This window comes from Nothobranchius furzeri, chromosome 19 (genome assembly GCF_043380555.1).
Source record: "Nothobranchius furzeri strain GRZ-AD chromosome 19, NfurGRZ-RIMD1, whole genome shotgun sequence".
Classification (NCBI taxonomy): Eukaryota; Metazoa; Chordata; class Actinopteri; order Cyprinodontiformes; family Nothobranchiidae; genus Nothobranchius; species Nothobranchius furzeri.
In genome coordinates, this window is record NC_091759.1 from 26,210,953 (window position 1) to 26,230,124 (window position 19,172).

A 19,172-nucleotide genomic window follows, 5' to 3' on the forward strand; every position below is an offset into this window, starting at 1 on the left:
AATATAAAAAAGCATTTAGAAAATGTTTAAAAATATATTTTAAATGAGCAAAAATAGGATATTGTGATTTAAAAGAAAAAATGTTAAGAAAGAGAGAGAGAACAGGAAAGAGGGAAACCAGTGGATCCTGAGGAAGGTGGAATAGGTGGGGAGAGCAGAATAAAGAGAGAGAGGTGAAGAAGGTCATACAAAAGCCAGCTTGAACAAGTGAGTCTTCAGCTGCTTTTTAAAGGAGACCACTGAGTCCACTGATCTCAGGCTCAGGGGGAGAGAGTTCCAGAGTCTGGGGGCCACAGCAGCAGATGATCTGTCACCTTTGACCTTTAGCCTGGTGCTGCACAACCAGTAGGCTTTGGTCACTGGACCTCAGGGACCTGCTGGGGGTGTAGGGACTAAGAAGTTCACCAATGTAAGATGGTGCTTGTCCATGTAAGGCCCTATAGACCAGAACCAGGATCTTGAAATGAACCCTGAAGTTGACTGGCAGCCAGTGAAGCTGGAGGAGAAGCGGGGTGATGTGGGTGTGTTTGGAGGACTTGGTCAGAAGCCGAGCACAGGCGTTCTGAACCACCTGTAGACGGTTCAGGGAGGTTCTGCTCAGACACGTGAAAAGAGAGTTACAGTAGTCTAAGCGTGAAAAGAGAGTTGTGTTATTTTACAAGCACAGAGAGCCGCATCAGATGGATGGAAGAGCCGCATGCGGCCCCAGAGCCGTGGGTTGCCGACCCCTGATAGCCTATAAAATGGCGTTTTCTCCAGGACCAGAGAGGACTCAAACTCAGCACATCTCTTTTATAGTGAGGTCATCATTTCACCGAGTTGTGCGGGTGCGGGCGGGAGTAGACATGCACGCTGCGGGAGTGGGATGAAGAAAGCAGTCCCGCACAAACATTCCTGATTCACTCCTTTCATTTGACTGGTTTTGTTTACGTTTCTGGGTTCTTGGAGAACTTTCGGCTGCAGAACTTGGATAAATTATTTGAATAAATAAAAATAAAAAAGATCTGAACTGAAGCGTTCTTACCGGGTAGAACTTCTCGGTGATCCGAGCCGGATGCAGGCTCTCCTCCAGGTTCGGGCCAGTGGTACCGGAGAATCACGGGCTCGGAGGGTCGCTGCTCCGGTGCTGCGTGCTTCCGGGCGGCTGCCAGCCTCCTCCGGAGCGCCGTGACTCGGTTCCGCTGGCTGATGCGCTGACACCCCCGCCAGGCGCACGAGAGGAACCGGCAGGCCCCGTGACCCCTCCTGGGGGAGATGATACCGTGAAGGCGGCAGCGAGCGCACGTGGGCTGCCGTGGGTCTGGAGCAGGACCGGGCATGTTGTAGAGGTTCAAGTGGGACTGTGGGGTTCAGAGACCCCATCGTGCCCCCCCCGGGGATCCCCCCCCCCTCCCCCCGGGGGATTTCCCCATCTGCAGGTGGCTGACCTGAGCTGCACCCCCGAGACCCCACGTGGGAACGTCCTTGATCCTGATTGGCTGGACCTGAAGCGCGGGAAGATGAGATCCAGCTGATTTTCTGATCCTTCAAGTTTGTTTGAGCTTTTAAAACCACAATAAAGATGTTTGATATTTTCCAGTAAAACCGAATTTCATGATTTGTGTCTGAATAAAAGATGTTTCAGTGACGCGAAGATTTTTCTCTGTTGGAATCAACAATCAGTAGTTACATTAATGATTAGGATTTTATTTTATTCAGTCGTTCACATAGACGTCTTCCTGAACAGCCTGTGTTCAGAGAAATAGTTGACATCTTTGGGACTGATAAGCTAACGGCTAGTCTGAGAGAAGACCTTTATCAGCACTAATCTTCTAAACTTCCCAGCAGGTTCTGAGTGTCCTTTATGGACCTTTACAGCACCAGAGTCATGTGACACATCAGCAGAAACATGAAGGACTTCCTGTCAGAGCGGAGGAACATTACATCTCGCTGCTCCTGGAGACATTTACACATCAGACTTTCTTATCGACGTGTCCTCGTCTTTTCCCGTTTGATGTTCCACGAACATTCCTTGGAAATGTTTTAATGAAACAAAAAACAAAAAAGTAGTTTTTTTTTGTTTTTAATTTCTGTGTTTATTTACATATGTTGGTGTTACAATAAACGTCCTCGTCTCCATTTTATTATAAATACACCAGGCTTGATTCTCACTAAAATACACCCTTCAAAGCGCTTCGAACACAAAAATAAGCAAAGCTTTAGAGGATACAGGTATTTAAATGTTTGCATCTTTTAATTAGTAAAGCAAGCAAAGCAAAAATAGAGTATGAAAATAAAACGCTGTCGGTCAAACCTGCGACTGAAGCAAACAGGTGTGGAGTAAAATACAAATACTGGACGTGGTGCAAAGCTGAAAGATCTTTCTCACTCCGGTTGAGGCTTTCGCCAACAGAGAAACCTTCGTGATTCGGTGGAAGACAACATGATGCACCCGTTCACGCCATCATTTAGAGTCTTGTGGCTTTGGAGCCGTTATTTTATTTTATATTCTGAACTTGACGTTCACCTGGTGAGACAAACATTAGGAGTAATATTGCTTATTTTCACTCATGCAGCAGTTTGCATAGTCAGTTCTGCGGTGTCTCCCAGTCCTCCCAGTAAGAGTACTGTGTCCTGCAGGCACTTGCACAGCATGAGCTTGGATGTTAAAACGCACCAAAACTAACCAGGCAGCGTTGTTGCATAAAATCAGTGATTAAATGATACTCAGTCCAGATGAAAGCCAGTGTCTGGAGACGTCCCCGTCAGGATGCGGAGACAACAGGAAGACGCGAGTTGGGATCTGGAGGAAACAGGAAGTTGGAGGAAACTTTCTGAAAGTGAAACACAAAAACATTAGATCACAATAATTCAGCAGACGACTAAATGATGTTTTCCTTTGTGCACCTTTCAAAGTGACCAGAAGAGCAGAGATCCAGCGTGCCGAGCTGTCGGATGGCTTCAGTCATCTCCAGATTCCTGTCCCTTAAACTTCCTGTTTATTTCCCAAGGCGCACGTTTGGGTCTGACTGCGGGATTCCTGCTGGGTTCACTGAGGATGATGGACTTTTTCTGTGTTTGTAGAGTAGTTGCAGCAATGCCACCAGGAGAAAAAAGATCTTGAAGCTTTGCGTTCTTAAAGCAGGTTCTTGATTTTCTTTGTTTGAGTCCAAATTCTGCTCTGCAGAGACGCTACGCTTTCCTCAATTTCAGAAATATACACAAAAGTTTCAGTTTGTACATCCAGCTGGTTTTCATCTGTCTGACTCAGAACAGTAGCTAAATAAGTGTGTGTTAGTGGAACACTAAAAGCTCATATTGGTGTTCAATCAAAACGCACGTGGAAGCGCTCGGGTTACACGCAGAGAAAACAGTTTACGGTACGCAGCCATGCGTCTGACAGGTCAGCGCACACGGGCCTTAACCAGTAAAATATACAATCAACAACATGAGTAACTGTGTAGAAAATCTAAAGGTGTAAGTATTGTAACATCGCCATGCAGAGCAGAATAAAGGTCCTCCTTTCTCCACAAAGATCCAGGCGTCAGGTGATCAGCCTTCAGAAGCGCCGGCTGTAGCTCGGAGAACTGAAACCTGGAGAACCAAAGCTGGTTGAGCTGTAGGACGAAGATGAAAAGGTCGTCGTGAGACTTGACCCTGTGGCATCGAAGCTGCCTCTTCTGGAGCCGGACCTGGAACCAGTTCTCGACCCGGAGCGTGACCCAGTAGCAGAGCCTGAACCGCTGACGCTGTAGGGACTGTAAAGGCCTTTGCTGGACTGAGATGAGGCTTCAAGGAGTCTCAGACCAGTTCCCTCCTCAGTCATGCTTCTTTCCATTGCATCCTTGTAGGAGATCTTAAGCTTGGTTTTAGGGCACGTGAGGTATTTTGAGTATGCGCTAACGTCCCGTAACTTCTGCGCTGTGCGGGCATCTAAGGTGCCCTTCTTCAAAGCCTCATCTATGGAGACTCTACCAGTGGCATCAGGTTCAATCAGCCCACCGGTGAGGTACTGGACCTCGAGGAACCGCTGTCCGGCTTCATAGTAAAGCCACCCTTTCTTCAGAGCTTGGGCTGCAGACATTTTGGTTTTAGTTCTGGGATCTTCAAAGCCATTGTATGCCTTCTGGGCTAAACTGATGCGATCCACCATGATTTTATCAACGAGTCCTTTATTCAGCGCGTCGGCAACAGAAAACTTCTCTCCTGTGTTGGGGTCGATGATGCCTCCAGTGCAGGCCTGAGCCTCCAGCAGCCTTTGACCGGTTATATTATCCACCAGGTTTCGGTGAATGGCTTCTGTGACTGAAACCTTCTCCAGGGTCTCTGTGTCCAAAATCCCCGCCACAGGTCCAGTTTCCTCTGTCGGGTCATTCCAGGTTGTTGCTGGTGTTTTTATAGTAGGCACTGGACTCATGGTGTAGGAGGAAGTGGACCCAAAGGACGAAGAACGGGATCTGCTGCCACTCATGTTTCCAGATAGCATGTCTGCAAATTCGGTGATGGACAGCGTTCCAGCTCGGTACTGATCCAGAGCCGACTTATCAATCAGGCCTCTCGAGATGGCATCATCAATATCGTACTGCCGGCCAGACCTCCGGTCAGTGATCATAGACTTCACGACGCCATCAGATGAGGTGATGGTGATTTCCTCCCATTCACATTCCTGCTCTGCGAGTTCCAGATAGGTCTGGTGGTCAATCAGACCCTTCTGATACGCTTCGTAAACGGACATCTCTTTGCCCGACTCTGGATCGACGATGACAACCCTTCGTTTGCGAACTGAAGACTTGGACGATGTCTTCCTCTCTCGTTTCTTTTCTTTTAGCAGCAGAAGACGAAGGCCGGTCTCTGGGTCTGTCAAGCATCGCTCCATCAGCTGCAGGTAGGTGAGATTTTCCTCTGTGTTTGGGTCAAAGAAACCTTTCGTGTCATCTGAGGGGTCGGTGAGGATCTCATTCATTTCTTCGTCAAAGAGGCCACGTTCATAAGCAGTTTCTACAGGCAAACGGTGGCTTTCCTCCGGATCTATTATGCCTCCTGTGGCAATTTGAGCCTCCAGCAGACGGATGCCATGGTCTTTTAAAATGAGTCCCTTTTTCATTGCCTGGAAAAGAGAGATGATCTTGCCAGAATAGGGGTCCTTGTAGCCTGTGACCGCTCGTTCGGCTGAGAGGAGTTTGTCTTTAAATTCGGGGCCAACGACACCCATCTTAACTGCTTCGATCACATTCAGTTTCAAATTTTTGATGGGATCGATCACGTAGCCTGTAGCAGCCTGAGCCTCAAGAAGCTCAAACGCAGTTCCTGGCCTGATCATGTTCTTCTTCATTGCTTGGTAGATGGACAGGCAGTCTTTGGAAGATTCAACATACACACCAGCAATACTGCTAGTACCCTCAAGATACTTCTTCAGGTTTCTGCTGATCTCCTCTACCGTGACGACACCCTCAATGAGCTCATTGTAGGTTTTTTGGTTGATGATCTGTGACCGGAGCAGTTCTTCCACAGTGATTTGTTTTCTGAGACCCTTAAAGAGAAGCCTTCTGTCTGCGAGGGAAAGCAACTTCAGTCCACTTTCTTTATCAACCCTGCATCTTTTCAGCAGCTGAGCATAAGACTGCTTCTCATCAGTGGTTGGATCAACATACCCTCGCACATCTAAAGTCGGCTCAGTTATTCTGTCCAGCGTCTCCTTGTTGATATATCCCCGTTGCATTGCAGCATCTGTCGGAAGATGGAAGTAGTATTCAGGGTCCATCAGTCCTCCGGTGGCATTCTGGGCCTCCAAAAGTCGGAGGGCATAATCCTCAGGAATCAGGCCTTTTTTCATGGCCTGGAAGAGAGAAATGACTTTTCCGCTGTAGGGATCCTTGTAACCAGTCACTGCCCGCTCAGCCGAGAGAAGCTTGTCATGGAGTTCAGGGCCAACAAGACCTTTACGTACAGCTTCGTCAACAGTGAGGAGCTCATCTTTAACGGGATCGATCATGAATCCTGTTGCTGCCTGGGCCTCAAGGAGTTGCAAAGCCACTTCGGGTTTAATCTGTCCGTTCTTCATTGCCTGGTAAACGCTGATCCTCGGAGGACTGTCTGACATAATTCCAGCAATGCAACCAGTGCCAAACAAGTACTGTTTCACTGATGGAGCATCCATCACCTCTCGAATACTCATCTTCTCTTGTTTCAGTAGGTTGTAGGTCTTAGAGTCAATGATCCGAGCACTGTACAGCTCCTCGATGGTTGTTCTTCGCCTGATCACGTCACACGACAGGGTCTGCTCAGACTTCACAGTCTCTCTTTGTTCAATGATCTCGATGATGATGATCAGCATCCGCTCTTTAGTAATTTGGCCCAAGCGATACTGCTCCATGAGGCGACGCCGCTCTTCCTCTGGAAGCATGTTTGAGTTCAACACTTCCCAAATAGTCATACTTTTCCCTGCAAAGCTCTTATGCGGTATCTCAATCTGAGTGTTGCCCAGGTCCTTTTGTGCTTGCTCCTCTGTGAACTCATAGGCCTTCTCAGCTGGTGCTGGGGCTTCTACCTTCGACAGTGGTAGGTAGCACAGACCAGAGGTGGGGTCTCTCTTGCATGTCTCCAGCAGCTGACGGTACGTTGCACTTTTGTTAGTATTGGGATCAATGAAGCCTTTAACGTCACCAGTCGCTTCCCTGAAAGACTTTAACATGTCTTTGCTGATGAAGCCACGCTGAATGGCCACATCATTGGGAACACGGTGGCTGCTGACTGGGTCGATCATACCTCCCGTGGCCAACTGAGCCTCTAACAGAGGAATGGCATGCTCCCTCAACACAAGCTCTTTCTTCATAGCTTGGAATAGAGAAATCTTGTTGCCCGTGTACGGATCTTTGTATCCTGTCACCGCTTTTTCAGCTGACAGAAGCTTCTCGTGAAGTTCTGGGCCAACAACTCCAGCCTTTACAGCATCATCCACAGAGTATTTCAGGTATTTAACCGGGTCAGGTATAGATCCGGTACCAGCTTGGGCCTCAAGAAGAGCCAGTCCAGTGTTGTGCTGCAGAACGTGTTTTCTCATTGCCTGATAAAGGCTTAACTTCTCATCAGAGTCTTGCAGAGTGACACCATCAATGCGGTCTGTGCCTTGCAGGTACTTCTTGACTTTATCAGTACCGGCGACTTCTTTGGGCGTCTTTTTACCCTGCTGAAGTTGATCAAATGTGGTCTTGTCCAGGATGTTGGAATCAAGCAGCGAGCTGGCAGTGACTGGTGCTCTGAGTCCTTCAAAGCAAGCCTCTTCCTTTGTTTTGTCTTCTTTTTCATCCACCATTGTTATCACAATCTTTACTAACTTCTCAATAGTAACCAGTCCCATTCGATACTGACGAACCAGCTGGACTCTTTGTTCCTCTGTGATGTATTCAGAGTTCATGATCTCCCAGATTGTGACCTTTCTGCCTCTGAACGGTCCGGACTCCAGCTCCATGGCGGTTTGGTTCAGGGCTTCTTTTGTTTTGGCCTCTGTGATCTGTCCAGCCTCCTTTGGCTTCGGGGCCTTCGGTGAGACAGGAAGCATCAGGAGCTGGGTGTCTTCATCTGTGACACATTGTTTTATGAGCTGTGCATACGTGGCCTCCTCCTGCGAGTTAGGATCATAAAACACTTTAGTCTCATCTGTGTTTTGGTTCAAGGTTTTGCTCATGTTGTCATCAAAATACCCACGCTTGCAGGCAACCTCGTGTGGGATTCGGTAGCTTTTAATCGGATCAATAATTCCACCGGTTGAAAGCTGTGCCTCTAGCAGACGCATGCCCTGGTCTTTCTTCACAAGGCCTTTGTTCATGGCTTCGTAAACGGACACGGTCTTCCCTGTGTAGGGATCTTTGTAGCCGCTGACGGCCCTTTCCGCTGACTGGAGGCGTTCGTGCAGCTCTGGACCGACGAGGCCAGCTTTCACAGCTTCATCAACGGGCATCCTCTCGTTTTTCACAGGATCGATGAGAAACCCTGTCGCCGCTTGAGCTTCAAGGAACGTCGCAGCCGTCTCTGGAGAGATCAGCTCTCTTTTCATGGCTTGATAGAAAGGCATCTTCTCCTTGCTTGGTTCATGCAACAGTCCTGCGATGCTGGGAGTTCCTTGCAGAGCTTTCTTCACCGGATCCATCTCAGAAACCTCCGTCACGGAAATCTTCCCATTGCTTAGTTTGTTGAACAAATCTTTGTTTATAACTTTAGACTCGAGCAGCTCGCTGGCGGAAACTGGAGTCCTCAAACCGCCGAACACACTCCCACTGCCCTTCTCCTTGTCTTCCACTACAGTAATGACGATTTTGATGATCTTCTCCACCGTGATCTTTCCTGTTTTGTACTGGCGGATCAGTTCTCGTCGTTGCTCTTCGGTGAAATACTCTGAGTTGATGACCTCCCAGATGGTGACAGTTTTTCCTTTGAACTTCCCAAACGGAACGTGGACGTTTGATCTACTGAACACTTCTTTGGTCTCCATGTCGGTGAATGTTCTTTCACCCTGGGCAGCTTTGTCTGTCACTGGTAAAATCAGCAGGCCAGTCTCCGGATCTTTGCTGCATCTCTCCAGTAACTGTCTGTAGGTGAGCTGCTCCTGGGTGCTGGGGTCCATGAACAGTTTAAGGTCCTCGCTGGGATCTGTCAGTTGTTTGTTAGTGTCTGCATCAAACTGACCCTGCTTGTAGGCGGTCTGGAGTGGCACCCTGTGGCTACTGATCGGGTCAACAATGCCGCCAGTCGCTAGCTGCACATCTAGGAACTTGGTGGCCTGCTCTTTGTCGATAAGACCCTTCTTCATGGCTTCAAAAAGGGAGATCTTGGCTCCCGTGTACGGATCTTTGAAACCAGTGGCTGCTCGTTCAGCAGACAGAATCCTGTCATGAAGCTCAGGGCCAATCAACCCTTCCTTGACTGCCTCGTCCACGGAGAGAAGCTGATTTTTCACGGGATCAACGAGGAAGCCCGAGGCTGCCTGAGCCTCCAGCAGCATGGCTGCAGAGGTGGGAGTAATCTGGTGCTCCGTCATGGCCCGGTAGATGCTCATCTTCTCTTTGGATGGAGTCAAGATTCCCCCGACACCGCTCTGACCCTTGAGACAGGATCTAACTTTGTCCGTCTTCTCCAGGTCTTGGACAGAGACCTTTCCCTTCTTTAGCTTGTCCATGTCTTTTCTGGTCAGGACTCCGATGTCGTGAAGCCTCTCTGCAGGAACCTTCTCTCTGATTCCATCGAACAGCCACAGCGATCCTCCATCTTTCTTCACCCCGTCCACTTCGACCGAACCATCAAATGCTTTCTTTGTTGTTCCCACCGTTGTCACGGTAACCGTCTGCTGCTCAGGAGCCTTTTCGGTCTGAACTTCCATCTCTTTCGTTTTGGAGGCTCCTTCCTTTGAAGCACCTTCCAGAGTCTGCAGCTTTTCTCTGAGCTTTTTGTTTTCCTCCTCCAGAAGTTTTTCCTGCTCCAGTTTCTTCTTCTCCAGTCCATCCACCTCCTTCTGCTTGCTCTTCACCTCTGCTTCAGCCTCCTTCTGTTTCCTCAGAGCCTCCTCCATCACAGCCTGAAGCTTCTTCCTCTCCTCCTCCATCCGTGCGTGCTGACGCTCCTGCTCATCTTTGAGAGCTTTGGCCTTCTTCACTTCCTCCTCCAACTGCTTCTCCAGCTTCTTCTTCTCGTCTTCAACAGCCTTTTCTTTTTTCAGCAACAGCTCCTTCTCAGTGGAGAAGGACTGCTGCAGCAGGGCCTTCTGCTGCTCCATCTGCTCCAGCTGAGCACTTTCCATCTGTTAAGAAGAAGAAGAGAAAACGTCAGCGAGGCTCACAGACGAGCGTCGTCTGAGTGAAAGAAACACATTTCATCGACGTTCCTCCACCGGTTCCCTCGGTGGTCGGTCAGGTTAACGGGTTAGTTAACGTTACCTTGTTGGTTTGTTTCTGGAGCTCGTCTGCTTCTCGCTTCAGCCTCTCTCGCTCCTTCTCCACGTCGGCGATGGCTCTCCTCAGGTCGTCGGCTTCCTTGGTGCTCTGCAGCCTCTGAGTCTCCAGCTTCTGAACGACGCTCTCCGCCACTTGCTTCTCCGTTTCTTGAAGACGAGCTTTAGCTTCGTCGGCTTGTTTCTTGAACTTCTGGGCCTCCTCTTCAGCTTTAGTTTGGGCCCCGCTGAGGTCTTTCACCCTGAGCTTCAGCTTCTCGGCCTCGGCGGACACTTCCAGCTGTCTCCTACGCTCCGCCTCCAGGGATTTTTGGAAGTCTTCTGTCTCCTTTTTGAGTCGCTGCTGGATCAGCAGTTTGTCCTCCTGAAGTTTCTCAGCTTTCTCCTGAGCTTGGTCCTTCAGCTTCTGGAGCTCCTCTGCTTCAGCCTTCAGTTTGGAAGCATCCTGGATGGCCTGCATCTTCTCCTTCATGGTTTTCTCCGCCAGCTCTCGCTGTCTGGCCAGCTCGGACTCTGCCGTCTGCCGCTGTCTGGCAGCATCTTCAGCCGCCAGTGTGAGTCGAGCAGCTTCTTCTGCCAACTTCTTGAGTTTCTCCGCCTCGTCTGACAGTAACTTCTGGGTGTTGTCTTTGTCCTTCTGCGCGAGGGTTCGGTTCTCTTCCTCCATCTTCAGCTTGATCTGGAGGAGCTGGTCCATCTGGGCCTTGACTTTGCTCAGTTCTTCCTCCACCAGCGCCTTCTGTCTGGCAGCGTGGTTAACTTCACCTTTGACCCTCTGAAGCTCTCCATCCAGCACCTTTTTCTGCTTGTCGGTTTCCTCCAGCTGGAGTTTGATGGCTGAGAGCTCCTTCTCCACCTGAGACTTCTGCTTCAGAGCTTCTTCTGCCTCCTTCTTGTGCTTGGCCGTGTCGGCATCGGCCTGCTGCTTCTGCCTCAGCGCCGCCGCCTCTGCTGCAGCTCGCCGCGCCGCTTCTTCTTCTGCCTCTTTCCTCAGTCTTTCTGCATCCTTCTGCGCTCTGGCCTGTTTGGCAGCTTCTTCTTCTGCAGCTTTCTTCTGCCTCTCAGCCTCTTCGGCTTTCTGCCGGAGGGACGCAGCCTCCTTCTCTGCCTTCTCTTTGGCCTTTTCAGCACACTCGGCCAGCTTCTTGGCGTTTTGAAACTCCTCTCTCAGTTTCTCCTGAGCCAGAGCGTCCTGGTTGTTCTTGCTGAGAACATCTTGAGCTTTCAGCTCAGCAGCGCTGCATTTCTGCACCGCCTCCTGGGCCAGCATCACCTGCTTCTCCACCTCCTTCTCCGCCTGGTCTCTCTGCTTCTTGGCTTCAGCTGCTTTGGCTTTGAGCCGATCCACTTCCTCCTGAGCAGCTTTGCGTTGCTGAGCTGCATCCTGCTCCGCTGCGGCGATCTCCTTCACCTTCTCTTCAGCTTCTTGTCTCTTCTTCTCCGCTTCTGCTGTGAGTGTTTTAAACTTCTCTGCTTCCTCTTCAGCCTTGAGCTTGCTCTTCTGCGTCTCGTCTGCGAGGCTCTTCAGCTTCTTCAACTCCAACTCCAAATCGGACTTCTCCTTGGAGGCTTTGTTGAAGTTGATCCTGATGATGTGGATCTCCTCCTCCACCACCTTCTTCTGCCTCAGGGTTTCCTCCACGAGGCTTTTTTGCCTCTGGAGCTCAGAGTCGGACGAGCTCGTCAGCTGGGTGATCTTCTCGCTGATCTCCTGTTTGTGCTGAGCAGCCTGGTCCTCCAGAAGCTTCCTCTGATAAGCCTCCTCCTCCGCTTTCCTCTTCAGCCTCTCGTTCTCTGCCTCCTTTGCTTTCAGGGCGATCTCCGCCTCCGTTTTCAGGCGCGTCGCCTCGTTGATGGCGGCTAGTTTCTCCTTGAGGACCTTTTCGGCCTCAGCTCGCTGCAGCGCCGCCTCTTCTTCTGCCACCTGCCTCTGTTTCTTGGCGTCCTCGGCGACAGCTCTCAGTCTGGCGGCTTCCTCGGCGAGCTGCTTCATCTTCAGAGCTTCTGCCTCCAGGAGCTGCTCGCTGCTTTCGGTTTTCGACCGCATCTCCTTCTCCGCTCGAACCTTCATCTGCAGAAGAGCGTCCATCTCACTCCTGACTCTGGCCAGCTCGTCCTCCAGCTGTTTCCTCTGGTTCTCGGTGGAGCTCACGTTGTCTTTTAGGCGATTGAGGTCGCTCTCCAGCAGGCTCCTCTGCTGTCCGGCGTGCTCGAACTCGGCCTTCAGGCGGACACATTCTTGCTCAGCAAACAGTTTTTGTTGAGCGATCTGCTCGGCGAGCTGCCTCTGCTTCTCCAGCTCCTTCTCCGCGTTCTCTTTCTGCTTCAGGGCAGCGTCCTCCGCTTTAGCCCTCCTCTTGGCGTCTCGCTCTGCTTCCACCTTCTGGCGCTCGGCTTCGTCCTGGGCCTGACTCTTCCTCTGGGCCTCCTCCTCAGCCTGCAGCCTCAGACGGAGAGCTTCGTTGGCTTTCTGCCTCCACGTCTCCAGCTCCTGCTCTGCCTGCTGCCTGGCTCTGTCGGCTTCTTCTTGTTTCTTCCTGAGACTTTGGGCCTCCTCCTGCAGCTGGAGGACTGTCCCCTGCTCCTTCCTGAGGGACTTCTCCAGCTCTGTGGCCTTCTGGGTGAACGAGGCGGTGCTGGTTTGCAGCTGGGTGGAGGCAGACTGCTGAACGATCTCCTCCACCTTCTGAACCTGCCTCAGCTTTTCCTCCTCCGCCTGCTTCATGCGCCGCTCCGCCTCCTCAGCTTGCAGCTTGAACTTCTGCAGCTCTTCCAGGGACTTCTTTTTGCTCTTGACAGCCTCCTTCTCAGCTTCAGATTTGCGTTTCAGCTCGTCTTCAGCGTTTTTCTTTTTCTGCGTCTCGTCGGCCACCTGCCTGCGGAGCCGCTCGGCCTCGTCCTGAGCCTCCTTCCTGAGCTTCTCGGCCTCGGCAGCCTTGTCTCTGAGCTGCTGGAGCTCTGTCTCGGCCGTGGCTTTCTGCTTCATCGTGGTCTCCAACTGGATTCGGATTATGCGGATCTCCTCCTCGATCCTGGTGCGGCTGAGCAGCGCCTCCTCCAGCTGCTGGTTCTTGGACTTGACTTCCTGCTCCGACAGGCTCCTCAGCTGCTGCAGCTCCTGCTGGATGTTCTGCTTCTGCTTCTCGGCGTCTGCCGCCACGCCCTGCCTCTTGTTGGCGTCATCCTTCATCTTCAGCTTCAGCTCCTGTGCCTCCTGCTCGGCCTTGGCCACGGCCTGAGCCTGGGATTCAGCCAGCTGCTTCTGCTTCTCCAGCTCAGCCTGGATCTCAGACAGCTTCTTCTTCTCCTCCTCCTTCAGCGTCTCTGAAGTTTTCTGTTGGCCAGAGCAAAGAAGGTTAGCGCCGTTTGATCACGGCAGAAACATGCAAACATGTTGTTTCCTTTCCCTTCACTGAAGCGGTCCCTCCACCTGTTTCCATGTTTGTGTGATGTATGACACACGCGACGACGTCACGCCACAGAACACGACGACCTTCTCGTCTCATGCGTTTAAGACGGATTTATCTAGTTTGTGCTGCTAGATAAAAAACTGTTTTGGGACTAAAACGATTTGTTAAATCTTTATTTTAACAACGCGCTACAGAGACTTGGTCACAATGAACTGTTTGATTTTTATCAACGTTGAACTTACATTTCTGAGGGTTCTGGTTGAGTTTCAGAAGTAAAACGTCTGATTTTTACCCCTAAAACACCCGGGTCACACGATGTGTTTAGCCCCATGGGCGGGACTCTTTGACTTGTTATTATTATTAGTTTTTATTAATAATGATGACTAAAATACAGCATTAATTGTCCGGTGTGTCGCTCCTCGTTTCTTCCAACTCATTTCAAAGCTAAATCCAGGATTTCTGCAGAAACGCTGATGGATGATTTGGGATTTGTCTCTTTTTGGTTTTTGCATTTTTAAGATTATCTGAAAATAAATTAGAACAAAAACAATAAAATAAAACAAGAACCAGGCGGGAAGTTTTCATGGCAGCAGGACTGAAGCCAGAGCTGATCTGATCTGAGGGGATTTCGTTGTCATGGTGATGCAGCAAACACAGAATGATGGGATGTAGAAAACAAAAGCAGCACAAACACAAACATCAACAGATGAAAACCAAACATTTAAAGAAGAAAAGAGCTTCGAACAACAAGGAAGGTCCAACTTTCAGAAAGCAGTCACTGATCTGGAGATCTCCTTCATTTCAGATCCAAATCAAACTCATTTCCTTCTTTTTCTGTTTAAATCGTTATTGATCATCTTTCCCGTAACTAATCACCTCTACGCCTCTCCCTTTATCTTTGTGATGCTGATATTTGACCTTAATGATGGATAATCTGATTACAAATGGGATCTGAGCAGGAAACCAATGGTTTATCCACAGAAACCTTTAGGCCCCGCCCCCTCCCTCTCTGCTGTGCTTAGGCCAGGCGTACACGGTGCCATTTTTGGCTCTTTTCAGGCCGAATTCCTTCTCATGCAAGAATCTTTGGGGTCAGGGCGAGTTTGGCGTCGTGTGGTAAACTGGGGCCAACGAGGAGGGACCAATCAGAAGCCGCACAAACATCAAACTCGGTTGTGAGGGTCTCATTCTGGCGAAGCAGCGCCGTGATCCAAAAGTACCAGAACCGCCCACACAGCACACTTCTTTTCTTCACTCGTTTCTCCGCACACAAAGACAAGGACTGTTGAGAAAGTGTGTTTTCTGTGTTTACATCAAATAAAACGAATCAAAAAGCTCGTCTTCCTCCTGAAGCCCCCATGGACATCTGCCTGTCCTTCTACGGCAAGCCCAAAGGACAAAAGTCCTCGAGAACCAAGTCGTTTGGCGTGAGAACGTGACTCGTGAGCTTTGCTCTGCAAAGAAGTCGTACAGTTTGAGATGGACCTGAATGCTACAAGTGAAAACGTCGCACAGTGTCCGCCCAGCTTTAGGCTCCGCCCACAGAGGAGGCTTTAGTTCTCCTGGTTCTATTGGAGCACAAACAGAACTGGAGGCAGAACTTTCCACCAGTTTCATTCTGGATGAAATTAGGAGAACGTCAGCTTTCTGCACATCCCCTAAAATCTCCATCAAACCATTAAAAACTGAAACCAGTTACCGTATTTCCCGGACTATAAGCCGCTACTTTTTCCCACGCTAGGAGCCATGCGGCTTATGTTGAGGTGCGCTCTATAGTCCGGAAATTACGGTAGTTCCAAAATAACAATAAAACACTTGAATTCCTTCAAAAAACGGTTATCTTTCTGCTTCAGACAAACATCTTAATAAGTTTAATTTTCATTTATTCTACAGATGAATTATTGAGGTTTTTACTAACGTGGGCCAGCTTTGGTAGAAAAGCATGAAAATAGCAATAAATTCTATTCTCACATGAATCTTAGAAACCAAAGCAGAAAAATGACAGATTTCTTCCGGTTTGGGAACCTTCCCTCCACCAGACAACACGGATGAAACCACCAAGAGGCTAAAGCGTTTAAATACCTTCGGCTTCTTGTAAATTCGTCTCTTAAGCGTGAGACTAAAAGTCGTCATGAGCAGTTTGAAAAAGATCAAAAATAAGAACAAGTTAGAGAAAATGAAGCAGAAGTGACTGAAAAAGAACAAAAAGAAGCAAATGATTCAAATGTGGCTGAATCCTGGGAAAGCGTGGAACCGGATCAGATCCGGTTTACGGATCAGGTCACGTGGTTTCGGAGGGATGAGAGTAGAGCCCTGCACTGAAGCCCTAGGCCCGCGGGCCAACGACTGTGTCATTACCTCGGACACGGGCCGGGCACCTTTATTTTTAATCAAATTCATAAAAAAGCTGAAACACCTGAACGCAGCAGCACCTGCCTGCTTCTCACGCACCGTTAGCTCAGTTAAGGTGTGTGTGGTTTATAAATGAATTCTCTAGCTGCTGATTGAAACGTGTGCCCCTGTTCTAATCCGCCGTTTTATGTCCACTCTGATGTCAGAAACATTCGTTTATTCTCATGAAAATGACAGCGTTCTATTTTTCTGTGAATAAATTTGCTCTGCAGTTAAAAGTTACAGCATTCATTGCTGGTTTGTTTCTAACTGAGAGCACATTTTCAGAGCGGCAGATTAAATTTACAAACGCATCCATTTAATATAGTGTTCATAAATTTAATATGCCGCTCGAACAAGACGCTCTGTTAGAAAAAAAGCTGCATTGATGCTGTTTTTCTGTCTTTTCTTTTTTTTACTGCAGAACGCTTCCCACAGATAATCAGAACGCTGAGCATTCTATCACGCCAAAACTTTATGAAAGGTTAAAGAAAAGTCGGGCTCGGGTCGGGCCAGAGAATCCTGAAAACCTTTTCGGACCGGGTCGGGCTGGGGCTCCACCCCCTCGGGCCGGGCCGGACACGGGCTCAGATTTTAGGCCCGTGCAGGGCTCTAGATGAGAGGCGCAACACCAGGATGAAACTGTTGCCCATAAAAACCAGATACCAGCGCCGATGTCTTAATGGTCTGTCAGACAATCCTTTAAATGTTGGGAAGGTCGGAGCGTTAACGTTTGGAATGTGTACTCACCTGATCATCCTCCAGGCGGCGCTGTGCGTCACTGATGAACTTGATGTACTGACAGCTGAGCGTCATCAGCTCGCTGTAGCGTGTTTTCAGCGTCACGTACTGGAAAGAACAACATCAGTTTACTTTTATTTGTTGATCTTTTAGTGAAATATTGAAACAAATGGTTTTGTTTACATGGTGTTTAGTAAAATAAATGTAAACAGTTTCCAAAATCTGCAGCTTTGATCTTACTTTAGGAAAAAAAACAGTCTTTAGTCTCCTTTATGCTTTGTTATCTTTTTAAATTAAATTCCTGAAACTGGTTCAGTCACTGGTTTTGCTACCAAACCGACACCCCCAGGGGTCCCCGTTGGGTCTCGGCCCCCTCTTTGAGGATCCCTGGAGACGCCCTGCTTCGCTGATTTTTAATAATCAGACAGAAACTTTCTGTTTCACTAACATGGACCCTTTTATCTGCTGGATGTCATGAAGCTCCTTTTGGCTCAGAGAGCCTCAAAATGCTTTGATGCATAGCCGTTTCCATGGAAACCAGATAGATGACTGTATGAATGGACATCTGCTTGAAGATGATGCAGCAACAGTCAAGTCGACGTGAATATGTGTGAATTTATCCACTGGGATTGATACAGTTCATTCATTCATTCATTCATTCATTCATTCATTGCTGCTGAAAGCGATTATTGACCCTGTTCTCATGACAGGTTGGATTCAGATAAACTTCCCTGCTGACTGATTACTGCTTGACATTTTTCAGGAGGAGCTCGCACCTCCTGGATGATGTGGTCTGATGTGACCTCCACCCTGGGCTTCTTCAGAGGAGAGGCTGTGGGATCCTGCAGGGCTCTGTAGGTGAGGATCAGGAGCTCGTAGTCCTTCAGAACGATAAAGCATAGAAACACAAATGAAACCCACGAGTGGGCGGAGATTCTCTCGTGAAGCTGCGGCGGTTCGTTCTTACCTTCACAGAATCGATACAAGCTTTTGCATTTTTCTGACAGATTTCCACTTCATCCTTGTTTTTCTCGATCTCCTCCAGAAGTTTCTGGAACAACCATCAGAACTCCTCACTCACATGGTTAACGTTCCTGATTACTTTATCCTAAAACCTCCTGACGTCAGAGGAGTACCTTCTCCTGCTCCAGCTGCTCCCTGAGAGCCTTCCCGTCTCCGATGGGAATGGACTGGATCTTCTCCTGTCTCTGGCGGACCTCTGCAAGCCACCGGATGAGATGCTCATAGTTTTCCCGGTACGTCTTCATCCTCCTCCCGAGGAGGTCGAGCTCGCGCAGCCGCAGGTCGATCTGGGCGAAGACGGCCTGCCATCGTTCCAGGAGGCTGCTGACCAGCTGACGGTGGTGGTCCAGCTCAGTGTCGCGCTCGCTGTGGATCCTCGTCATCTTCTCGCTGATGGCCGTCGCCCTCCGGAGCTCGTCCTGCAGACGGTCAAAGGTCGCCTGGTCGGCCTCTGCCTCAGCCCGCATCGACTGATTCAGAGAGAAGATGTAGATCACGCATCAGCTGGTTACCATGGAGATGAGTCAAGTTCCAAGAAAACACACATTTGTGTTTTTATGTATGAGCGAGATGGGAGTCGGAAAACCGAACACACACCGGGATTTTCAGGAGAATTCCAGAAAAACGTGTTTCTATTTTCATCACAAATCACGAAAAAGTTTTTTATTTAGTCCGACTCCAACGGGAACTAAAACGCCTCGTTTTCCTAACAGGACCGAGACGCTCGACTGTTTTGGGATTATTTCAGGCTGGAATTAGGGTTAGGATTAGGATTACATATTACAGTAACCTCACTAACGAGAGGATTTCAAAATAAAAGCCTGTTTCAGCAGATGTGGTTTTTAATCCAAGCCAAAGAATCCACGTTTTACCTTCAGCTGACTTCTCTGAAGCTCCGCCTCCTTCTCATCAGCAGGAACTTTACTGACGTCACGCAGACGAGACTCGTAATCCTTCAGCAAGTCCTCAGCTTCTTTGGTGTTTCTGATCACCACCTCGATGGTCTTCAGCCTGAGAAGTTTGGAGACACGTCAGGAGGACCCGGCCCTGAAGCTTCCTGTAACTGACGTGTGAGCCGCTTACTTGTCCAGATAGACGGATGAGAGTCCGTACACATGTTCCATCTTCTTCAGAGTCAGGTCCAGCTCGGATCGAAGCATTGGGGCAGAACCGGACTGCTGAGGGGACGCCAGAACCTCCTCCGTCTCCCTAGCAATGGAGCTCAGGTCCTTCTTCAAGCCCTCGAGCTCAGACTGCACTTTCTGTTAATAACACAGCATTAGCAGAGCTTTCCCACCCGCATCTGTTCTGCTGGTTCTGATCCGGTTACCATTTGTTCTGTGGTCTTCAGGGCGCAGACCTTCAGCGGTTCCTTGTCCGCCGGCTGGTGGAGACGGGTCACCGTTCGGTTCTCGCAGCCCTCCAGCCTCAAGCGGAGGTCTTTGATCTTCGTCAGGAACGTTTTACACACGGACTCGTCCTGGTCACCTGATCAGAGCCAAACGTCAGAGAGCAGAACCACTGAGGTCCAGTTCTACAGAACTGGGTCGGGTTGAAAAGTGGGTTTCAAACTATTTCATTTTTTTTATTCAAACCAGCAAAAAAGTTTCAGCTTAAAAACAATTAAAATGTTTTAAACCGAACGATAATAATAATAAAAATAAATAAAATAATAATAATAATACTTA

General features: G+C 49.2%; 1 protein-coding gene across 29 annotated transcripts in view; it reads right to left on the reverse strand.

The window, feature by feature from the left end:
- Positions 1-3,305: 3,305 nt before the first annotated feature.
- The window catches only part of pleca (plectin a), a 77,792-nt gene continuing 61,925 nt past the window's right edge, over positions 3,306-19,172 (reverse strand). For all 29 annotated transcript variants that reach the window (XM_054745434.2, XM_054745433.2, XM_054745430.2 and 26 more), the window contains 9 exons: positions 18,815-18,972; positions 18,568-18,746; positions 18,357-18,495; positions 17,598-17,954; positions 17,429-17,512; positions 17,238-17,342; positions 16,471-16,569; positions 9,906-13,253; positions 3,306-9,769 (listed from right to left, as the gene is read on the reverse strand). In XM_054745434.2, coding sequence (XP_054601409.1) covers positions 3,539-9,769; positions 9,906-13,253; positions 16,471-16,569; positions 17,238-17,342; positions 17,429-17,512; positions 17,598-17,954; positions 18,357-18,495; positions 18,568-18,746; positions 18,815-18,972 — 10,700 coding nt within the window. In that variant the 3' untranslated portion in view covers positions 3,306-3,538. The remainder of the gene's footprint in view (positions 9,770-9,905; positions 13,254-16,470; positions 16,570-17,237; positions 17,343-17,428; positions 17,513-17,597; positions 17,955-18,356; positions 18,496-18,567; positions 18,747-18,814; positions 18,973-19,172) is intronic.